At 43.4% G+C, this 24,865-nt stretch overlaps 1 protein-coding gene across 5 annotated transcripts; it reads left to right on the top strand.

Moving 5' to 3' along the window:
* Nucleotides 1-12,481: 12,481 nt before the first annotated feature.
* On the top strand, nucleotides 12,482-24,525 carry SLITRK2 (SLIT and NTRK like family member 2). 5 transcript variants are annotated; one of them, XR_012329410.1, is made up of 3 exons: nucleotides 12,482-12,663; nucleotides 16,405-16,458; nucleotides 21,646-24,525. XR_012329410.1 is itself a non-coding variant. In XM_073799653.1 (3 exons), the coding sequence occupies exon 3, from the start codon at nucleotides 16,984-16,986 to the stop codon at nucleotides 19,519-19,521; it is 2,538 nt and encodes an 845-aa protein (XP_073655754.1). In that variant the 5' UTR covers nucleotides 12,482-12,663; nucleotides 16,405-16,458; nucleotides 16,941-16,983; the 3' UTR covers nucleotides 19,522-21,477. The 5 variants fall into 5 exon arrangements, 4 of the variants coding, with proteins under 4 accessions (XP_073655754.1, XP_073655753.1, XP_073655752.1 ...); XM_073799653.1 differs by lacking the exon at nucleotides 21,646-24,525 and adding an exon at nucleotides 16,941-21,477; XM_073799652.1 differs by lacking the exon at nucleotides 21,646-24,525 and adding an exon at nucleotides 16,553-21,477.
* The last annotated feature ends 340 nt before the right edge of the window (nucleotides 24,526-24,865 follow it).

Genomic DNA, 24,865 nt, shown 5'->3' with positions numbered 1-24,865 from the left:
CTTGGCAGGCTACAGTGCTGCCTGACACTGGCCACCCAACTCCATGGGCTTCCCAATGAGGAGCTGGAAGCTACAGGGGCAGGAGAGTCATAAGGATCCTATAGTCACCCCTTTCTCAAATCACACTAAGTTACTACCTCAGTCCTGTGCCACTGTGCATATGACAGAGACAACAAGGTCCCTCCAGGAGCTCACTTAAGCTCACACTCTACTCTCTTTTGTAATCAACCAACTCTGTTTTTTCAATGGCTATAAATATCTCTCCTAATTTTAGGAAAGGCCAATCGACTTTTACTGCCAGGCATTTCCACTTACACTTGAGTGCATTTCTACATATAATCTTTAACCATCTAGTTGGTTAAGGAAGAAGAAAAGAAGAAATAAGTGTTAAGCAGTAAAAAAAAAAGTGTAAAACAGGAAAAAAGTGTAAAAGTGTAAAAAAAGTGTAAAACAGTAAAAAAAAAAAAATAAAGCATCAGACTCAGCAACTGCAATACTGCTCACCATTAAGAGCTTCTCTGACTTTATTATCCATTACTAATATAGCCCTTTATTTTTGCTGCATTTTTTCATTAGTAAGCCTGCATACAGTATACTGTAATAGCAACACTAATTCTATTCATTCTAGGACATGGCAATAAAATGTGACTCATGAAGCTCATTAGGCAATACCAGTAATTTGTGGTCATTTAATACTAGAATATTAAACACAATATTCTCATTGTTACTTTGCATCATGACTCAAAAAAATATGTGATTATAAAAAAACCCAAACATTTATATTAACTATGAGCTGCGAAAACTCTTGTATTAGATATTTTAAGCATAATTCTTATTTTTTTTAAACTCTGGAATTGCAGAAATAGTTCCATGTTCTTCCTGGAAATGAATCCTATTGATACATAATTCATGAAAGTTGTATTGTAATCTGACTACCAAAATGTCACCAATTCATATTAAGTGCAAGGAAGATCAGTGAGAACTAATGGAAAAAAGGTAAAGAAAATACTTTTATTATAATAACATAGAATAAGGCAAATTTCCAATCAAAATGTTTCTAAGCATTTGCCTCTCTGGTAATGAAGATAATGCTGCCTTTCACGTGTTATGAGCAGTAAAAGAGATCATGTGTATTGAATGTCTTACACAGGTACTAGAGTAGATATTCAAGAGAAATAGTAGTTGTATTATTATGAAACCCTAGTGCCCCAAGTTTTTTAGTCTTCTAAGAATCATTTTTCTTGAATATCTAAATAAAATAACTTGAGAACTCATCCTAGGTGACCATGAGTAACACAGAATCCTCCTGTGTATTTCAAATGATTCCTGTGGAGTATAATCCTATCTCTCCTGTTCCAACTAAAAATTGGCACTTACCGTCTGCCTCTACAAAGACTAAGTCACAAACTACTGCAGCCACTGACCTTCAACACCCCTGGAAAGGAGTTCAGGGTGGAGATCAGGAATGAGGCACTCTGTGCTCTGGGAAAAACTGGCAGAACAGGCCTTCAGATAGTTAGATATTTTCAGGGGAAGGTTTTATGCGCCCAATTCTTGTATCTCCTCATATCTAGAAAAACACTAAAATCATTAACAGTGACATCTGCTCCTTGTGACTGGCAGCAAGCCTCTGCCAAAAGGTGTGCTTGACTGCACGTACCACCCCCCTTCACTAAAATCATATATAACACTGACCTTCCCCCCTACCTCTTTGGAGCAGTTCCTCAGAGCTACCTGAAATGCTGTCTCCCAACATATAGTCCTCATTTTGCCCCAAATAAAACTTAACTCACAACTCTCACGTTGTGCATTCTTTTTCAGTCCACACCTGCTTTCTCCTTGTGACACTTGGCTCTAAAATGATGCCTCCAATTTCTCTGGATCACTCTAATCTTGGTCCATCTGGTTACCACCAAGCCAAGCCACTCCAGTTCTCCAAAACCTCTGAATACAGAAAGAGAGCTCCTTCCTCCCCTCCCCAAGGTAGTACTAACACAAGAGAGTGTGGTGGTTAACACATTTTGCTGGAAACGTGATTACAGTGCAGAAAAGGGAAATTGTGTTCAATATCAGACATTATTGCTCCCCAAATCCACACTCCAATATGGAAGGTCTCTTGCAGACCAGCTGCCAGAGTTTCTTCTCCCATCATCTCTCTCTCCCCAGTTCCAAGGCTCTTCAGCTTTTGTCCCAGAGCATGCCAAAGGAAATGGGAAATCCCTAGATATCCAGGAATGCCTGGATTTCCATCCCTCCACCCCCCCAAAAGTAAACTTTTGCATTACTAGAATAAGTTAGCATTCCACTTGGAATTATTTACACTTAGATTACTTCCAATATCAGAAAACAAAGAATAAGTATTTAGCCTACTTCTGCATGTCAAAAAGCTTAATCCCTTCTAGAACAAAGAGCAAGACTACCTACTCCCAAGGCACATTCCCACTTTCACTCTTCCAGCCTCAGGAGGCAAATTTCCTGTAATTTTCGAAAAGCAGTTTTATCCCTGATGCTAGTCATCAAGGAATCAAAAATATTGAGTTTCAGTTTTGGACCCGTTTACTACAATATGAGTAACATTAATAAGGTCTTGCCAGACTCTTTTAGTAGACAGATTTTAAAAAATCATTTAAAATTAGTACATTAACTGTTTCGATGCAAATAGGAAGCTGCCAGCTTTCAATTAGAAAGCAGTTGGTTTCTAAGTAAGCCAACAATTACCCTGCAGATTTGTTGAGGGATTTTTTTGTTTTAGATCGTACAAAGATAAACTTCAGCCTAGAGGGCACTCAAATCATCCCCCCTCAAAATCAAATTAATGAGCTTTTGCCAAACTGTAAAGAAGGCTTTGTTTCTTACTAAAATACTAGTTCAACAATCCAGAGTGATCGTATTTAGATATGGTCACAGAATTCTCTAGTAGACAAAGATCTTATATATTCTTAAGCTTATCCTGTTGCTTTGTAGAAAAAAAAAATCAGTCCTAAGAATGAGTTGCTCGGGTTTATACAGCTCCTGTGCCAGATTTTTTTTCTTAAATGGCAAGATTCTTAGGATGGTATTGCTTTAGCTAAATATATCTGTTTGGATTAGTGTCACCTGAGTATAGACTTTTAATTCTCACATTTTTTTTAAACCACAGGTAAAAAAATTGAGGGCTGGTATGACGGTTCCACGTGGTGCTTAGGACCTAAGCAGCTTCTGGGAATCTGTTCCACCACCCTAGGGGGTAACCTTAGTCCTTATGATCCAAGATGACTGTAGGAACAGAAGCAAAGTAGGGCAGAATAAGGGGATTCACCTCGCCTCTTAAAGAGACTTTCCAGAACTCCAAATGACACTTCCACTGTCACTGGCCAGGACTCAGCCACATGGTCATGCATAGCTGAAAGCAGTTTAGTAATGACCGTCTTGATTCAAGAAAAGAATGAAGATGCCATCAAAACCCCCATGATAAGAGTAGTCATAATTTATTGACCCTCCACTTTTGGGGATTTGGGGGTGATAGCTGTTCCCTCCTTTAAATCCACTGTGGATTCACAACTAATTGAGATCATATAGATGGAGATCAAAATACCAGCTTCATACTATTAAGCTTGAATTGAATAAGTTGCTTTGGTCTATGGCCACAGTCGGACTTCCCAGTGAAGACTTCTGAATCGGATGGAGCCACCCCACCCCAGGCAGTGTTAGGCACACTCTGAGAGTAGGTGGCCCTGAAAAAGAGAAAACAAAAGGCACAGAGCTGAGCTTGGTCAGATTCTTCACGCAAAGTCATTAGCAAGCTCATTTCTCTTTTGGGATTGGGAGAGAGAGAGAGAGAGAAAGAGAGAGAGAGAAAAGGAAATCGGAAATCTCTTCCTTTTACTTCCAAGAAGTATGAGAGGATGGTATTCCTTACTCTGTGGACCGAGCTAAGGACACTGGAAGGAGAACATGGTTCCTGCTTCACCTATTAAATGCACACAGTATGAAACATTTTAGATCTACTTTCTATGTTTTTCACAACAACCCTCACAAAGTCAGCGTTACCAGGCTTTGTAAATTACCCAGACTTTACAAAAAAGCAAAGTGAGACTCAGAGAATTTAAGTAACTTGCCCAGTACTCACACTCTTGGTTAGATGGTTGAGCTGGGGTTCAAACCTAGGTCTATATGACTCCAAAGCCCACACATTTTCTACTATCCCCACTTCATACCCGTGAAATCTCCTGATTTCCCTTGAAAATAATTATAGTGATGCAAATGGGGCATAAAAATGTCAGTAGTCCTTTCAACGTTCTTGGAAAATTGGTTCTTGTCAATCACATGCATTTGATTCAGTATTAGATTATGCCCAACAGAATGTCTCTTCACAAAAATGTATTGTTTAGTTTCAAGTTAATTCACTCTTGTAACTCTAAGAGGTTAAGGCCCCTTTTGCCTTGGATGTATACACACAGTACCTATTAGCAATTAAAATAAGTTACAAATGTGTCAAGAAGAGATCCTGCTGCTGAAATCCAGGTCAGGTTACTTGAAATGGATATATATCTTACTCTTCTAAATGTTAATTAGATGTTCTATTTTATCTTCAAAAGTTTCTAGCAGAAATTTTCTTGAAGTTGACACTTATAGGTCAAGAGAGCTTCAAGATAGCATCCTCAGCCCCTACACTTATGAAGCTTATTCTGAAGGGTTTATGTAACTTTACTCAAAATTTTGAAATGAAGAAAAAAGCAAAATGAAAAAAAACCCCACTATTATAGACCCTGGTCTCCCTGCCATATCCTCAGAATGATTCAGTAGACCTAGTAAATGATAACATGAAATGTAAGCTACTTCAGATTCCATTAAATTTGACATTTTAGCATCTCTGTGCCCATAATAGAGTAAATCTTTTCAAACTCAATACCGAAGTCAGTGCTCATTTTTTTCAATTCAGTAAGTATTTATCAAGCATTTTATTCCATTTTATATAGTTTATCACCCAAAACACAAATAAATAGCAATAAACTTTTAGTCAAAAGACTTTAGAAATAAAATGTTTTTGCTTCTTGTGGCTGACCAGCAAGCCACTTTTTATGGGCATATTGTAACATGGTTCATAAGCAGAGTGCACTGTGCTGCATTAAATTTTAATGCTGATTGTCATTGAAAAATACAATTCTAAAACTAAAGTATCAAAACATAAGACGACCCAGCATTTGCATGAGCGTTGGGAGATCTGAGTTTGACTCTTGCTTTGCCTATGTGACTTTGAATGTCACTCCGTTTTCCTGAGCCATAGTTTCCCCATCTTATAAAATGAAGATGTTGGACTAGAATTGGCCCAGCAAATTGCATCAGAGTCTCTTGGGAAACCCATAAAAATGTCAATCTCAGACTCCACCTCCAGAAAGTTCCATTCCACGAGTCTGGGGTGGGCCCCAGAAATCTGCCTGTTTGTTTACCAAGGGCCCAGGGGATGTAGACGACGCTGGAGGCGCACACAAACCACACGCTAAAGTCCTCTAACTTTAAATCCCTCCCAGCTCTACCATCCTCCCAGTCTATGGAAAATTCAGTTAAAAGAGCAGTCGTGATGGTCTCTTTCTCACAGAAACCTCTATGTGATGCTGGCTCATTTCAAATAATCATTTTCTCAGGATACAGACTGCTGTTTGAGGTGTCAATAGTTTTCTTTGACAAAATATCTAATTGTGGATTAACAAATTCCCAAATCAGAAGAAAAAAAGGAAGGGAAGGAAGGAAGGAAGGGAAGGAAGGGAGGAAGGAGGGAAAGCAGGCAGGCAAACATACACAACACAAATTCTTAGGTTATCAAGTGCTTTTAGTCAACATCTATACCCAAAATAATCCCTGACATTCTGCAACTAGAAAATTCTTCAAGATGACTAATTACTTTGGTATTTCAATGAAAGATAACAGTTGAACATGCGCGAAAGCAGCGGTTTAACTGTAGATCACTCGTCCTACACCCTTATATTTTGAGATCTTTCTACATAGAATTATTTGTTACATTAATATATCATAGCAGTTTTTTTAATGACTTAAGGTGCTATTGCATATTGATATTGAAAATGGATCAAGAAATTGGATAACTTACCTCCATATAGGTATTATGGTTCATTAGCATTCTGGGAATCGTTTTGGACAAACCACTTACTTAAAAATCAGTGGAAAAGCACAATTTGATGAAGCCAGGTAGCCTGTGATCAATATCGTCACTACAACCCAAGACTGAATTTGGCTAAGGGCCGTAGCAGGGGTAACGAACGATTCCATTGCTGCCTAATACACCCCAATGTTGTCAATGTAAATCATAGCAGATTTGTTCTGACCCTTGAGTAAATCATATATTTGAATTCTAAGCAACTGAAACTTTAAATCAGGGACTCGACTCGGGCTTACCCCAAATTGTTTTGTATTACTTATTTGTATTCGAGAGACAGGAGTTATCTTAGGTTGAGTGGTTATATTTTATAAAAATTGTAAGCAGAACATCAATTCATTAATTTGACAATTGTCTTTTCTTGCTGCAAATAATAGCCAGCATTCATCATTTAGCAATACTGTACACATCTCCTTAAATATTGGTATTTCTATTGAAAAAATATATTAAAATAATATTCAGTATATTCAATATTATATATTGAAATATAATATTCAATATATTTAAATGATGGCAAATAAGTTGTCTAGTTCAAATAGTGCTGTTTCCTGACCTGTACCAACTAGACCAATATATAAAGAGCTAAGGGGTTAGCATGCTGAACTCATTATTCTGAAGCAATGATGTGTAGCAAAAAACAAGCTTGCTTTTCCCTCCTTTCAAAATATTACTAAAGTGACACTGACCCTACTACAGTACTTGAATTGCTGTGGCGATGTCCAGGGTGGGGGACAAATCTGGTGATGATTATGCCTCCAATTTTGTCATGCTTTCCTGGAGTTGCCCCAAAGTGATGTTTTTGAGAAACTCCATATGGTTCCTCCACCCCAGATAGACATCAGGCTATGTTTCTGAAAGATCTTCAAGGATATTTAAGTTATCAAAAGTGTCATGAAATTTGAAGCTTTTTTTTTTTTTTCGGTACGCGGGCCTCTCACTGTTGTGGCCTCTCCCGTTGTGGAGCACAGACTCCGGACGCGCAGGCTTAGCGGCCACGGCTCACGGGCCCAGCCGCTCCACTGCATGTGGGATATTCCCAGACTGGGGCACGAACCCGTGTCCCCTGCATCGGCAGGCGGACTCTCAACCACTGCCCCACCAGGGAAGCCCTTTTCTTTCCTTTTAATTTGCCTAGGAACCATGGTACGACCACAGACAGCTGCAAACGTTGTTTGATATATGTCCTGGAGCCATTATATTTGACTTAAAGGTGACTTCACCTGCAATAATCAGGTGACCTCACCTGCAATAATCAGGTGAATTGGGGTGTGTGCCAGGTGGCACTGTAATATCACTTAGGCAGCTTCCTGGGAGATGAAAAATGGAAGGAAAATAAAAATGAACTGATATCACATCTGAGTAATAAATCATCAAGATTCAAGGTAAAAAAAATCCTTTCTCCTCTCATTGATTTGCAATGATGGTTGAATGCTGCCTCCAGCTATTACTTGGAAATGATTTTATTTACTTTCTAAATCTTACTCACCTCCCCTCTGAACCTATAATTTCTAAACCCTGCTTCATTTTGTGCAAATCACTTCAGGGTAGATCTGGAGTGTGTCATCCTTGCTATTTTTGAATATTAATGGCCTTGTCCTCTTCACAAATGATGACTTTTTTAAAAATCAGAAATACTTAATGCAAATCCTTAGTAGCTGCTCTTTAGAACTGGGGGCCTCGTGTGCAGACACTTTTGAATGTTCCAGCAGAGTCAGCATTAAACTCTCTGCCACAGCACATACTTTACCTTATATTTATACTAGCCAAACATAAATACATAAATAAAATCAACAGAACTTAGTACAGAGGCTCGACTGCATTATACCGTTCCAATAATGTGCAGTGTCAAACTCAGTAAATTTGGCTTCCTCCTGAGTGCATTAGGTTGTAACTCCAGACCAAAACATAACTTCCAGCTGCAGTGAGATTAATAGGAAAGAATGCGTCAGGATAACTGAAATACCTATTAATGCTATCCTAAGTCTGACCTGTAAAATCTATGGCTTTTGCCATGTATATTCACTCCCAGGTCCAGTAAGCTTAAATAGGGTCCTAACTGATGAATCACTCTGCTCAATCCCCACAAAGGGAGGTCTGGGACCCTCAGGGAGCAGGGCCCACCACTAAGTGACATTTGATTTGAATACAATTGGTTGAGAGCCATAAGTTTTACTATAACTTTGCACCATACTCACTTCTTTTTTTCTCTATTTCTAGTCTCCTCCTTTTGCTTTACTGCCCCCTTCCTCTGTTCTGCCCCATTTTCCTCTTCTGCTAGATCCAGTATGTCAGTGTTTTTCAAACTGTGAGATATGACCTGTTAGTCCCTCATGAAATCAGTTTAGCAGGCCACAGCCAGCAATTTTTAAAATCAACTACGATAGAATATTTTAGGGTGCCTGGCTATGACAAGGGTAATATTGTTTCAGAAACTCTGGTTTCCACCCATGACTGCCCTGGGTCATGATAGAAAATATATTTCTTTGCGAAGAGCAGCACCTCCACTGACGGTACTTGGGGTAGAAGAGGTGGCAGGCGGGCTGCAGGGTGTGGCAGACCATGAAGCAGGGCATCAGGGAGCCTGGAATCTTGGTCTTGCTCTGTCATAAGTCATCATGTACATTATGTTCCTTCAATTTGTTTAAGTGTGAAATAAACGTAAGGTGTTTATATACACATATACATATCATATACACACTATATATACATAAAACATGTATGTATATACTATATAGTATACATATAGTGTATGTATATAAATATATGGGATACTGGTGCTACTGGAGAGTAGGAGAAGCCAGGGATGCTGCTAAACCTCCCACATTGCACATGCCAGCCCTCCACAACAAACACTGATCTGGTCCAAAATGTCAATTGTGCCGAGATTGAGAAATCCTGATATACACACCTATTCAGCTATTTGGAAAAAATCTAGGGAAAAGACGAAATGCTTTCAAGTTTTCATTTGAATGTTTGACATAATATACCTCCAACCAGAATAGTAAATAACTTTCTAATCCTGGTTCTATTATCCAATTTCAATTAAAACAATGCTTTCTCACTAAAATCATTGCTTTGTATAATTTACTTAAGAAGGGAATTTAAGAATTCCTCATTTCAAGAAGTACACATGTGTACCTCTTCACAACTTTCAAGGGTTTTTCATGAATCCCATCCTTACTGACGCCATATGGCAGGTGCTAGTACTCAGTTTTACACGTGAGGAAACTTAGGTAGGAGCAGTGCCTGCTTGGGATTTGAACCCAGGTTACTGGTCTCCAAGGGTTTGGATATGTGTTTGATAAAAAGACAAACTATTCTGGGTCCTGGCCCAGCACTCTTCCAACCAAGCCTGCCAAAATAATCAAAATAATTGAATTGACTTGAAAAAATATCCACACTTTCAATAGCATCACAGAACCAATGTCTACAATATCCTTTAAGCTATAATTACCGGTATTAACGGCATGTCCTCTGTGTCTCGTTTCTTTATTTAGGAATTTGTCTGTCTCTGTCTGAACTCTTCTTTGAAACCTTTGGTTCAAATGGACAGTATTCCCAGAAAACAACTCACATCGATCGGTCTTAGACTTACTGACTCTGCATGAGGTTTCTACTTTGTCTTATTTTGTAAATTTTTTAAAGCTTCCCAGCCCTGGATAGGTGTGGAAAAGGTGGAGAAGCAACATTCACAGGCAAACTGTGTAGTACACAGTAACTGTGCAACATTTGCATTGTCTTAGTAATGTATACACATTTAAAAAATTCATCCTAGATGAAATATCTGATTTTCTCCTGATCTTAGATTGAAATTATAAAAGCCCAAGCAAAATTTAATTTCTGTATTGCCCCACTAGCATTGCAGTCAGGGATCTCTAAGCCCTTTAGTAATATGAACTAATCAACAGAGAACAGCACACAAACAGAGATGCCTTTACAATGCCATTACACCAAAGAATTAAGAATGCCATTTTTATTAATTCACAGAAGTACATTAATATGCATGTCTTTGATATTCAGTTATGTCAGGATTTTTCTCCCCTAACACAGAAACTTTTCGAAAAGTCAGTATAAAGCAGCTTTCAAATAAATTGGTACATTTAAAACTTTCACATGCTTCAAGCTCTCTTCTGTAATTATCTATGCAACAACCCTCACAGAAAGTTCTGTATTGCTCATCATTGTGTGTGTGTGTGTGTGTGTGTGTGTGTGTGTGTGTGTGTGTGTGTGTGATTCAGGACACCCTTTGAAACAGCTACCCACCTACTTGAAAATGTTATGCCGACAAAAAGAAAAGTCTGCTCTTTTTAAAAAAATCTTACTATCAGTGTGGTCCCGTGCAGAAAGGCAGGCTGCTAAATGCTTTTCTGAAGGCTGATAAACATGTTAGACTTGCTTACAAGGCTACTTAAAATGGATGCATGCCATATTTTGCAAGTTTCTACTGGATCAAAATAAAATGTCGGTCTGTATCATTGATAGCCTGTTCCTCATCTAATCTGTATATGTTATGGCTTTTGTTTGTGTCCTCTTTGGCTAGGGACACACCACCCTTCTCAGTAAACTGTCTCCTTTTTTTCAGCATGACTGTCTCATTATTTCTGCCTTTGAATAGCCCCTCAGCTCTGTGTTTTGTGGTTGTTTATAGCCCCCATTAAATAACTACACGAAAAGATGACACAGTCAGAAATGAGGTAAACACAGAAGAAACAGTATTAACTGTTCTCAGTAACACTATGATGTGCCCAGGCTGCTGCTATAGTCTGTAGCGAATAGCACGTTTGATGTTTTACACAAATAAGGATATTAATAAAGAAAGGCAATGTTTCTGAATATGTAACTGTAAAATAGCCTGCCCATGTGCATATCTGAGACCCGTGTTATTCTGAAATTACTTATCTGAGTGGCAGGGAAATCTCAAAAAGGCTTTCTCAGGACTGAAGTAAAAGGAACAGTAATGATCCTTAAAACCTCAGAGATATGATTATAAGAGATAATTCTTTGGACTATTACTAAGGTAAACTCTGCATATGTGCATAATATAAGATTATCAGTAATTTTCTATTAAAAAGACCCAGCATGGTCTCCATTATGAAAAGAAAGCCTAGAAGAGAAAGAAGAAGCACAAAAGATTCCCCAGGGTAAGGAGAAGAATGAGGTAGAGGTCTGTGCCAGGAGAACGTGGGTTAAACGTATAGGAAATAACCTCGAAACAGACAAATCCCAACGCAGATTCATTAGCCCCAGAGCTAGTTTTTGCTCTAATTTTGCACCCCTCCCCTCCCCTCCCCTCCTATTCTCCGCCACCCAGCTGGTGGTGGATATTCTCAAGAATTGGGGTTTTACAGACTCCGTAGGGGGTATGAAAAGGACAGGGGACGGTGACGACTTTAATTAAGGCTGCTCTCCTCCACGACTGAAGGGGAAATGTCTCGGTGCCATCAAATCAACTCCCTGCTCCAGTCTTTACACAACTGCAACTTTCTCCCTAAGACCCTGGCAGAGGCGAGGAGAGGCCCTGGGGAAAGCGGGTCTGGAGGGAACCGCAACGCTCTGGGCGAAAACCGCAGCTCCCTCTAGAACTACAGTGACTCTTGCCCAGAGCGCCTTCCCGTTATCGAAACACAACCACCTGGACTACTAACAGGAGTGCAAAGAAAGGAGAAAAGGGAAGAGAGGGTGGCCCAAAGTCCGCTCTAGTAGATCCAGGCAACGTCATGAAGAATGAAAAGAATCAAACGGAAACAGGGAATGGAATGCTGCGAAGGGCTGGCTCTGGTGAAAGCGTTTGCACTGGTCTCGCCCGGCTCTACATTATATGGAAATACCGTGTTTACCGTCCTCGTAGGAGGTCCTTACAGATCTGCCCGCAAGCTGCGAGGACCGGGCGCTGACTAGTTAAGGGAAGGCAGCCGTCCCGGACCGTGTCCGGCTCGGAGGGCTGGCTGCTTTCACTTGTCCGTAACTTCCACCCTGTGATCAGAGTGTACCCTAGCAAACAGTCCTGACCGAGTGCCATCCTATTTCACTTGACCGCGTCCGATCCGCAGCCCCCGGTGGAAGCTGCAGGGACTGGGCAGAGTTCCAGGCGAGGGGGGCCGGGAGGCTTGAGCAGAGCTCCGCGGCGCTGGTCAGAGAAACGGAGCAGCGGCTCCTTTGTGGGCCGGTCCATCCCCCTCCCTGGTGCGCCGCGGGGACATTTGATCTGCGGGGTGATTGATAAGCGCGGGCGAGGGGCCGCCGGCCCGCCCTCCCCTCTCTTTCCTCCTCCCCGCCCCCGCCCTCCTCTCCTCCTCCCTCCCGGATCCCTCCCTCCTTCCTGCCAGAAGCGCTGCCAGGCGGCGAGCCGCTCCAGTGGGGATCTGCCTGCCCTTGGGGGCGCCGCCCGCGCTCGCCCCCGAGCCCTCGCTCCCGGGCCGCGCCGGGCCCAGGCCGCGCAGCCTCCCGCGCCTCCCCGGGTCGCGGATGCCGCGGGCGCCTCTGGGGGAAGCTCCGGGCGGCGCGCTCGCCGGGTAAGTTCTGAGTACTCGGGGGCGCCGCGGCGACGCGGCCGACTAGCTGGCTCCGCGCTGGCCCCTGACTTTCGCGGCCACAGCCCCAGGCGGAGGGAACGGGCGTGGGCAGACGGCGCGATCCGCCAGGGATCGCGCGCGGGTGGCCGCCCCTGACCGCCGCCCCCGCTCCGGCTGTCCGGCCTCGGGACAGTCGCGCGGGCGTGGTCCGGCTCCGGGCGTCGTGCGGCCCCGCGGCCACCGCTCCCGACGAGGACGCGGCGCCCGGGCCCGGGGGAGAGGGCGGCGCGAGCGGCCGTCGCGGCGGTGTGGGGTGAGGGCAGGGAGAGCTGCGCGAGCGGTCGGTGCATGGGGCCCGGCCACAGGGGACTCGCCCGGCCCCTGGGTCGCCGGGAAGAGCCCTTCGGGAAGGGCTGGGCCAGGGACTCCGGAGCGGGGGCCGAAGGCGGCGGCGGGCGGGCGGTGGAAGCCCCCTCCCCGGGCCGGCCGGGCTCCGTTAACCCCCTCGCAGCCGGGGCGCAGGGGTACTGCCCGCCCGCCCTCACTCGCCGCGCCCGCTGGCGGCCCCGGAGACCCGAGCCCGGTTTCACTCGAGAAGATGCGAGTGAGACCAAGGCGACGGAGTTCGCGTTTCTACCTCCCTCGCCCCCGCGAGGACGGGGAGCGTTTGCCTTATTTTAGCGTCCGCCTCTGCCTCCCGCGGGCTCCGTGTTCACCCGGCACCGTTCCGCCGCCTTAGGAACCCGCTCTCCCCGGCGCGGTGCCGCGGCCGCTCCTCCAGAGACGCGGGGCCAGAGGAAACTTCCTTAAAGTGCTTTATCGGGGTGGAGGCTGATTTGTTCCCAATAACTGTGTTTGGGGAAACGGCTGCGGAAGCTCAGGGACGAGCGGGAGACGCAGGAGTGGTGGGAGGGTCCACCGACCCGTGTCGGCAGCTAACCGCGGAAGGGAGAGCTGCCGCCCCGCCGCGGGGTCCCCAGTGCCGTTACCCCAGCCCTCACCGCTCCGTTTCCCTCACCCCGTAGTATCAAGAATTTCAAGCGCCCCCTCATCTATCTACCCCCACCAATTCCTAATAGGCTCTGTCCTCAAGGAGTATTGACAGAGTCATCAGTGTCTTAAAGGAAATTACGATATTTGAGAACTGAAACACATATTTGGTATTTCACTTTCAAATACAATTTTTAGAAAAAAAAACACATTTAAGTAAAACACCACCACTATTGAAGTTTAGGTAGATAGTTGTCTAATTCACAGTAAGCAGGAGTTGTTTTTTTGAGAACTGCTGGCCTGGGACTCAGAACTTCTGGGTTCTGTTTCTAATTTTATAGATTCTTGAACTTAAGCAAGTCAGCACTTCCCCTGGTTGAGGAATGTCTTCATCTATAAAATGAATCTGATTTCAAAGGTCTTGTCTAGCTCTCATGTTGGCGTCTACTTCAATGAAATATTAACCTAATTAATAAATGTTTGTTAAATGAACGACTGAATGAATAAACCATATCTCTCTAGGAACTATGTATATTTAATATTTGGAAATATGTAGAAACAAATGCCCCTTTGCTATGAAAGGAAGCTTAATTGTGCTCCCACTGCATCACCCCACTCGCATCTAATGATGCAATTGCCATGGAGGGTGGAAGACCATCGCAGGGCTGCCCCCTCCCCCTCTGTGGACAGTCACTCTCCCGTTGCCCTTTGGCACAGGGAAGGGAAATTCGAGGGCCCGGAAGGAAAGGTTGTTGCCCAAGGTGAAGCAAGAATTACTGGATGGGGAGGGTCTCATGATGTCTGGCCCAAGGCTCTTCTCCAAAGGAAAAGCAGGGGGAAAGAAGAACGCCCGTGACAAATTGCGGAGGAGAAGGCCAGAGCCACAGGTTGCTTTAGTGCCTAAGTTTATAAACCATGAGAGCCCTTCTTGGGGAGGAAAGAACTTGTATGGGTGGAACAATCCTAGGACCTGAGCTTCCTAGGGAAGGAGGAGGGGAGAAGCAGGGCGCTTTCTGTTCTCCGAAGGCTCAGCTTGCCTATGCGATTGCCCCTCTGCCACACTTGGTGCAGCAATGGGACCCTGTGTCGACTGCGGCAGGCGGGACCAAGAGGCGGGGAGAGCCAACTAAAGTGTCTGGCGGGACTGGCACATCGCTTGGTCATTTCCTCTTCCCATTCTCTTTTCACCCCCTGCTTTTGCTGCCTCATCTCCCCCATGCCCACCAGAGGCAGCGCCTGGCCCTTTCGGGCACCAGCAGACATTCCCATCTTGCAAATGGACTCCAACTGGGAGACTCCTGGGTCCAGGGGACCTTAAGATAATTAAGGAGAAATGAGATACCGAAGGCAAAAACCCAACACCTGGCCGGGGAAAGGTTATCTGAATCCGATTAAATGTCAGAGCTGGGAGGACCCTTATAAGTCCACCCCTTTTGCCCATGGGGGTGGGAAGATCCAGAAACAAGTGACACCTGGCAACAGAGCTGGATCCGAAGCCAGGTCTCCTGAGTCTCAGGCCAGGACTCCTTTCATTCCTCCTCTTTCTCAGGAGCCAGTCTTCCTGCATCTCCGCCTTCTGTTCCCTGGTTCCCTGACCCTGCAGCCTGGAGGGCTCAGCACCCTTTCCTGGGCTCCTACTCCCAGCTGAAGCTCAGCCTGGCAGTGCCTGTCTGACACCCACTTCTCTTCTCCTTCCTTCAGGCAAAAAGCACACGTTTAAACCTCATTATCTGGCTAAGTATAAACCTCAGGGGGAGAAGGGTTTTGTTGTTGTTTATCTCAGTCTATAAGCTAACGTTGAGCTGGCTTTCAGATTCCCGGCAAATATCTGGCCAGTCACCACCCAGAAAGTAATTCTCTCAGCACTGAAACAAAGCTCTGTATGTAAAGCATAAATCCCCCAAAAGAACTCCTCGCCCTCCCACACAGACACACCGGTGCACACACACCCCACTCTCCACACCAAGAGCATGTGAGCTAGGAGTTTGGCAGGCGGGCCCCAGTCCTGTAGCAAAGAGACACATCTACACACACACACTACACACACACATCCCTTACTCGGAAGGATCTGGACCCCTGCTCGAGAATCTGGAATGAGACACCCCCGCGCGCACACACACACACACACACACACACTGGCCCGCTGGAAGAGCCAGGAGGGAGGGGCGGGTGGAAGAAACCACTCGGAGGAGCCAGAGGAGTCCCGGCGGTGCCCCTCCTGGAGAACCCCCTCTCCAGGAGCTCGCCAGCCACTCGCCGCCCGCCGGGCTGGAGGTGGAGTAGTTCAGAAGCAACTGACGCAGCCGGGATTTGAGCTTTGCAAAGCCACTCGCAGGGAAGGGAAGCATCTGCCCCTCCCTCCCCCACTGCGCGCCCTCGATCCCCAGCCTGCCCCCTCCCCCCGTGACGTCACCCCAGCCCGGTCCCGCGGAACCTGCAAAGCCTCTCAAATTCAAACTGCCGGGCGCACTGGTGCCCCTGCCGCCGGATTGGAAGTGCGCGCCCAGTCTCGGTCGTCTCCGCCGCCCGCCGCCCCAGCCGGCAGGCTTCGCGACCTCCCTGCTCAGTCGAACCCCCGGGTCCCCGTGGGCTCAGCTTCCCGCCGCTCCAACCCTCCTCTTCTTCTCTTGCCGCCTGCCGGATTCCTAATCAGTGCGCACCCCCCAGCAAAATTTAATCCACCGACAGAAAGCAGGGCATCCTTCCGTAAGCGGCGTCTCCTTTTACCTTGCTCTCCCTCTCTTTCCGAAGATGCTAAACTACCAGCGGACTGCAGAGGAGAGGGGTCCCGTCTTCTCCTGATGTGTGAGTAACCCCCACCGCGCGCTGTCTTTGCTCTTCCACCCTCTCCCTTCCCCTGCCGCCAGTCCCCTGATCTTCCCACCCCCTTTTTGCGCAGTTAAAAAAAAAAAAAGTAAAGCAATTTCTGCTGGGAGCCCAGGACGGGCTAGCCGCCCGAGATCTCTTCAAGATACCCCAGGGGAGGAGGAGGAGGAGATGGGCTGGATTTAGTAGGACAACTCGGTTACTAATGACTCCGCGGCTGGCTGCGACCCGCCGGGAAATCAGGTGCAAGCGTGTGTTCCGGGACGCGTGTGTGGGTGGGCTGCGGGGGAGGGGAGGAGAGCAGAAAGCGCTTTGAAAAACGCAGTGATTTCATTCTGCCGTGCTGTCCACTCCCCGCATTCTTCCTCCGTCCCACTCCGCCCCCTCGCTTTGCCATTTTAATCGGGCTTCCGTGTTTCTTTCTCCCCCGCATCCCGCTCTCTCCTGCCCCCCTCCCCAAGGTTTGCCTGTAGGTACCTGAGCTGACACCGACGGTGCCTAAAGATGCTGAGCGGCGTTTGGTTCCTCAGTGTGTTAACCGTGGCCGGGATCTTACAGACCGAGAGTCGCAAAACTGCCAAAGACATTTGCAAGATCCGCTGCCTGTGCGAAGAGAAGGAAAACGTACTGAATATTAACTGCGAAAACAAAGGATTTACAACTGTCAGCCTGCTCCAGCCCCCCCAGTATCGAATCTATCAGCTTTTCCTCAATGGCAACCTCCTGACGAGACTGTACCCCAACGAGTTCGTCAATTACTCCAACGCGGTTACTCTCCACCTGGGTAACAACGGGCTGCAGGAGATCCGAACCGGGGCGTTCAGCGGCCTGAAAACCCTCAAGAGGCTGCACCTCAACAACAACAAGCTCGAAGTACTGAGGGAGGACACCTTCCTGGGCCTCGAGAGCCTCGAGTACCTCCAGGCCGACTACAATTACATCAGTGCCATCGAGGCGGGGGCCTTCAGCAAACTGAACAAGCTCAAAGTGCTCATCCTGAATGACAACCTTCTGCTGTCTCTGCCCAGCAATGTGTTCCGCTTCGTCCTGCTGACCCACTTAGACCTGCGAGGGAACCGGCTGAAAGTGATGCCTTTTGCCGGCGTCCTCGAGCATATCGGAGGCATCATGGAGATTCAGCTGGAGGAAAACCCGTGGAATTGCACTTGTGACTTACTTCCTCTCAAGGCTTGGCTGGACACCATAACTGTTTTTGTGGGGGAGATTGTCTGTGAAACTCCCTTCAGATTGCATGGGAAAGATGTGACCCAGCTGACCAGGCAAGACCTCTGTCCCAGAAAAAGTACCGGTGACTCCGGTCAGAGGGGCGGCCACGCTGACACACATGTCCAAAGGCTGTCACCTACAATGAATCCGGCTCTCAACCCAACCAGGGCTGCAAAAGCGAGCCGGCCACCCAAAATGAGAAATCGCCCAACTCCCCGGGTCACAGTGTCGAAAGACAGGCAGAGCTTTGGACCCATCATGGTGTACCAGACCAAGTCCCCGGTGCCCCTCACCTGCCCCAGTAGCTGTGTCTGCACCTCTCAGAGTTCGGACAACGGTCTAAATGTCAACTGCCAAGAAAGGAAGTTCACTAATATCTCCGACCTGCAGCCTAAACCTACCAGTCCAAAGAAACTCTACCTAACAGGGAACTATCTTCAAACTGTCTATAAGAACGACCTCTTAGAATACAGTTCTTTGGATCTATTGCATTTAGGAAACAATAGGATTGCAGTCATTCAGGAAGGTGCCTTCACAAACCTGACCAGTTTACGCAGACTTTATCTGAATGGCAATTACCTTGAAGTGCTATATCCGGCTATGTTTGATGGACTGCAGAGCTTGCAGTATCTCTATTTAGAGTATAATGTCATTAAGGAAATTAAGCCGCTGACCTTTGATGCTTTGATTAACCTACAGCTACTGTTTCTGAATAACAACCTGCTGCGGTCCTTACCTGATAATATATTTGGGGGCACGGCCCTCACCAGGCTGAATCTGAGAAACAACCACTTTTCTCACCTGCCTGTGAAAGGGGTTCTGGATCAGCTTCCGGCTTTTATCCAGATAGATCTGCAAGAGAACCCGTGGGACTGCACCTGTGACATCATGGGACTAAAGGACTGGACAGAGCATGCCAACTCCCCTGTCATCATCAATGAGGTGACCTGTGAATCTCCCGCTAAGCACGCTGGGGAGATCCTGAAGTTTCTGGGCAGGGAGGCTATTTGTCCAGACGGTCCAAACTTGTCAGATGGAACCATTTTGTCAATGAATCACAACACAGACACACCTCGCTCACTTAGTGTGTCTCCCAGTTCCTATCCTGAACTACACACTGAAGTTCCACTTTCTGTCTTAATTTTAGGATTGCTGGTTGTCTTTATCTTATCTGTCTGCTTTGGGGCTGGCCTATTCGTCTTTGTCCTGAAACGCCGAAAGGGAATGCCAAGTGTTCCCAGGAGTGCCAACAACTTAGATGTAAGTTCCTTCCAGTTACAGTATGGGTCTTATAACACTGAGACTCAGGATAAAGCAGACGGCCACGTCTATAACTACATCCCCCCACCTGTGGGTCAGATGTGCCAAAACCCCATCTACATGCAGAAGGAAGGAGACCCAGTGGCCTATTACCGAAACCTGCAAGAATTCAGTTACAGCAACCTGGAGGAGAAGAAAGAAGAGCCAGCCACACTTGCTTACACTATAAGTGCCACCGAGTTGCTAGAAAAGCAAGCCACCCCAAGAGAGCCCGAGCTGCTGTATCAGAATATCGCTGAGCGCGTCAAGGAACTCCCCAGTGCAGGACTCGTCCACTATAACTTTTGTACCTTACCTAAAAGGCAGTTCGCCCCTTCGTATGAATCTCGACGCCAAAACCAAGACAGAATCAATAAAACCGTTTTATATGGAACTCCCAGGAAATGCTTTGTGGGGCAGTCAAAACCAGACCACCCTTTACTGCAAGCTAAGCCGCAATCAGAACCAGACTACCTCGAAGTTCTGGAAAAACAAACTGCAATCAGTCAGCTGTGAAGGGAAATCATTTACAACCCTCTGGCATCAAAGGATGCTGCTCCAAACTGTTGGAAGCACTGCATTTGCTTTCGTGTGTGTTTGTGTTCTCCCTTTCCCAGCCTCAATGGGGGACTTTGAAGATGTTTGGGGGATGGGGTGAAGCAATGATACTGCTTTTTCAAGTTTTCCTTTAAATTATTTCTCTCTTGCTCTCCTCCCTCCCCCACCTTTTTTTTCCTTCTCTCCTTAGGAATCATCATTGAACATGAATGTTTCTACAGTGCATTTTTTTCATATATTTTGTTTATGGTTTTGTTTCCTTTTTCTTCTTTTATTTTTCCAGTGTGGGAATGGGAAGAGGAATTATAGTGAATGAAGAAAGAGTAAGCAAACTTTTCAAATGAAAATGGATATTTAGTGTATTTTGTAGAAGATCTCCAAAGATCTTTTGAGACTATAAATTCTTTTGTAAATAATGATATATGGTATTTCCGTCTTCAGTTACCAAGCATAGTCACTAGGCATCACTTCTTTGTGTTAAAGTGCCTTTGCACTTTAAGTACATTACTTAAATGTTGCTTTTAGCTTTGATAAATTGAACATATTTTAATGTGTTGTATTTTTAAAATTAAAAACACTGTAAAATAGATTGAAATGTCAGCTATATTAAGTCAACGTACAGTTTGCTTGAGTTATAGAAACCGACCTGTCATCAAATGATTCTAGTTCTAGGACTTTATAGATTTAACTGTAAAATATTTCCTTTCCTTTGGGTTTGTTCTAAGTGATTTAATTTAAGTCAACTAAGGGGACTTAACAGTGGACTAGAGGTAATAAAATGCCTCAGTTGGGATCAGTAATTCATTAATAAAATATATTTAACCCAATATCAGAGTGAATTGAACAATTAATGCCCTTCCGTAAATCGTTATTTTACACTAACATGGTCAGTGTTTTAGATTATTTTCCTAATTAAGAGTACATTACACAACTTGTAATATATTTTTTCTGCATTAGATATTTTTATATATTTAAATGAGAGTCTGTATTTCTAACTTTTTAATTGAAATTAGTATTTTTTCTGCCTATTGAAACATTTTCTATAAACACACACCAGTAGAGGCCGCCACACACCTCATTTAATAAAGACATATGAGCCATTACATACCTTGAAGGAAGACTTCAAAGGTGAGATTAAGACTTCCCAAGTAAGTTCTTTGCAAATTCAAGGCAGCAGAGACAAATGTATACGTTAGTTTCTGTTTCTTTTAGGATTAAAGGTTAGACTCAGAATCCTTCTCAATGTTCACATTTTCAGAGAAAGCAGCGTTTTCTTCTTGAGCTTATGGAAGCGTTAACAGGGTGCTATCAAATGATGTACTCTTTGCATCTCCAACCTGATTAATAAGTACCTAAACCAAGAAAGTAGGCATCCTTTTTTTCCTGCCTTCTTTAGGCAAGGGTTACTTGAATTTTTCCTTGTCAGCTTCAGCAAGCTTTTGGTTTTGGTCTTAGCATTAAAATGATTTTAACTAACCAAGTCTACATAGCATTTATGAAGCCTTATTAGCCTGTAAATAATTTTTAGATGCAAATATTATTGTGTGATTTAAACAAACAGCCCTTCTTTAGAAAAAAATAGTTTTATTTTGTCTATTGTAAATCCTTATGCAACTGGAATGGTGATCTGCATATAAAGTAGTCCGGCTTTTCAATTCCTTATTAAAGCAATTGATGGCGTCTGAAAGAAGCACACTGTTTCCTTTTCATAAATAGGTTACTGCACATAATAATCCTTTATTATCATGTGGAAATTGAAGTGGATCCTGATAACTTACTTTTAAAGCTTTAAAATGACTAATAGTTTATTATCTGTCACTATAAACAATTCATGAGATAGGCTTTCAATTAGAAATTACTTAAATCCAAATTATTTGGATTAATAACTACTGGTGCAAAATAGTTTTTATTTAACAATAGATGATAATTGTATATATATATATATATATATATATATATATGTAAAGTACATTCAGGAAAAAAAAATGCCTTTAATACCCTAAAGTCTCCGAATATCTACAGTGACAAGCTAAAATGTTCATTCTTTGATTAGAGATCATAATTCTTATTTAAATCCATTAGATTGAAATTGAAAATGGTGGGCTGAAATGATCTACAGGAAAGTTAATGTACAGAGACTTTACATTTCATAGAAGAGGAGCAAGAGTATTTTACCAGTTGAACTTGGAGATAGCTTCTGGAAACCACCTCCTCTTATATATGTAAGAGTTTCAAAAATTCTCTCGTGGCTGCTCTCATTTGGTGCAATGATAAATGCAGAATACAGAGGTAGGTATTTGGGGAAATGATTATGAAGGCAAATTAGTATACATATTCTATTAAGATAGTTTTTTGGTTGACATTCTATCACTAGAACTACTGATGTGGTGATTCCACTTCAGTGTTCGTATTCTCCTGAAAATAAAGTCATTCCTGTAAAACACCATTATCCATAGAAAAACTAATTCATTAATTGTAAGCAGAGATAGCTTACTGTTCATTTAGTTACCAGACTCTAAAGAGGCCTCCTGGAAGAACTCAGATTCATAAACTCTTTTGCTTAATAACTATGGTTTAATTTTAGATTCTCATGCTTCTTAGATATTTACTTTATTCTGTATTAGGTTTTAAGATGAAATCGTTTGAATGTGTCCAGACTATTTCATTTAAAGGCATAATACATCATATACTGTGAAGCTTTGTTTTTTAATGCAATCACAAACACTTTAATTTGATTAACTTATTAGCATCCCCACTGACTATGTTGTTTTGCTTTACCCACTGAAGTGCTTTCAAACATATAAGATTTTTATTTTTATCTCCTACAGCTGGATTTTGCTATTTCACTTTTATTTCACATGCAGCTTGTAATGGGTATGAACATCAGCACAGTGAAATGGTTCCAGCCAACAGAATACGATTTCCCCTGGCCCTGCCTGGAACAGATCTATATGTCTGGCAAATGGTAATTCACTTTGATTCTAGCTCTTAATTAGTTGCTTCCTCTGTTTCTGAATATACCTGTGTCTAAGTTTGTATTGAAACACTCAAAAGCACCACTTCTCAGTCTGGACGCAATTGCCAAAAGTCTAACTTGGTTTTGGACTTTCGTCAACCTGTGTGCCTTGTTACTTCCCTCCAGCAGTTGGTGAGTAAGGAAATGACCCTTCAGTTTCCTCTGCTTTGTCCTCTGACCTCTAAGGTGGTTTAATTTTTCTAAATATTTCCATGTCATCGAGGGCTCAATGTTTTATGGATTTTACAGAAAGTGTATAATGAAAAAGAGGGAGGTTCTGTGATTTTTCAGACTCTGGAAATTCATCTTGATTGGATGCATTCCAGAAACATACTAGATTAGATGCTAGACTGAAGGAAGCCTTCCGGACAGTTCTCCTAATCCAGTCATTTCTTCATTCATTCAATAAGTATTTGAGTGCTTGCTTCCTAGGTGCCAGGCTCTGTGCTGTGTGCTGAGGGGGCACAGAGATACAGTAGACAGGCTCTCTGCCCACCTCCTCACCCCCCCCCCCCACAGAGAGCTTAGTGCTAATAAAGGAGAATGTTATCTGAATGACAATCACCCAGAGTAAACAGTGGGAACAGCAGTGAAATGCAGGAAGTTGGGTTTTTAAAGGTGATTCTGTGCAATGAAGTATAAAACTGATATATCATAGGTTAGCTACTGTGTAACCACCATTAACATCTCTTTAGAGTTACACAGCTACAAAGGGAGAAAACCCACAAAAATAAAATAAAACAACTTTCTGCAGAAGAGGGACCAATATTATGGCCTGAAGATAGCTATATACTTGTGCTATCTAACGATCTACATTGTAAAGATGACTTCCCAAATTGTAAATACAAAAATCACAAATATACTTACATTTTCTGGAATATCCATGTTTTAAAGGCAATATTTACTTTCTATTTCAGTGGCTTAAAATATAACATTTTGGCTTAATTGTCTTTTACAGAGACAATAAGACACTTACCTAAATCCTGAGAGAGAAAAATTAAGTACTGTATATAGGTGTACTTTGCTTCTCACAATGGTTGTGCAAAAAGTCACGTGTAAATTGAAGTTTTGTAAGTTAAATTGTATTTTAAATGCATTAGGAGAGCTGCCAGTTAGAGGAAACTTGTGAATCCTTTTATAAAGCAGAAAACCATTTTATAAGACAAATAATCACTCTGTAATTTATCTGTTTTGTATGTTTGGAGTTTCAATATCGACTTTGCTTAAAACGGAGCCCACCTGCCTAATCAGAGTGTGTTTTGCCAATGCTGCTTGTGCTACCAGTTTCTCGGTTGCTAAGGGCTTATACTTGAAAATCCGCGGCAGTTTCGTGTGACTTGAGCTATGGGGCGATTTTATGATGGCGCAGTAACATTCCTGAGCAGTCTGAGTAGCCAACCCATTTCAACTCCATTGAACACAGGACTCTTCTGCTCAGCAGCGTCTCCTCTGTCAGACGTGGCCATGATTCGTTAGAGGGTAGAGTGACTCCTGTATTCAGATCCTATAAAGCGCTTAGAGTCACAGGTTTTATAATAAATATATGGTATTATGTAAACAAATTAAACTGCATGTGTGTTGGAATTTTTTAGCAGTATTTTAGCTTGAAAGTACTTGTACAAATACCGTTAGATTTAGTTGCAAATAATTGTTCTCAAGTTATTGGAATAAATGGCAAATGAAACGAGCTCTCGTGTAAATAGACTTCTGTGCCAAATAGTGACATTGTTTCAAAACATGAATGCCATATTTTGGGCTGTTAATAGGCAAAATGAAATATTGAAAATGTGGTCAAATGATATTATGTCTTATTGGATAAACTTTATACAGTTATTTTGTGCTGTAGTTAGCTTTCAGTTACTAAATAAATATTCACTAAAAATAAACATTTGAATTAGTTAGAAAAATTCTTTACACTCTTGAGAGGAATTAATGACAAACTATTACTGGAACCATCCTCTTTGCCTTGATATATATACTGTTCAAATGTTTACAAATTTAGGTCTTCTTTATATAATTTACATATTAAGGGTAAAACGTGCTTTTTAAAACATATTAATACTTTTCCATTAATGCCCATTAGTATCAGCATTAAAAAATTAAAACTAGAGAGAACAATAAAAACAATTCAAATAGAGCTGTCTCTCTAGGAATTGAAAGAAAGTTTGATTTCACACTCCCCCTACCACACACATCCACCCACACAGGAGCCAACTGTTTTTCATTATAAAATTCTATCTAATACAATAGGTGATCTAATAAATCTTTATCTGTAAAATGAGAGAA

Source organism: Tursiops truncatus, chromosome X, assembly GCF_011762595.2.
Source record: "Tursiops truncatus isolate mTurTru1 chromosome X, mTurTru1.mat.Y, whole genome shotgun sequence".
NCBI classification, from domain to species: Eukaryota; Metazoa; Chordata; class Mammalia; order Artiodactyla; family Delphinidae; genus Tursiops; species Tursiops truncatus.
This window is presented reverse-complemented; position numbering and strand designations above follow the sequence as displayed.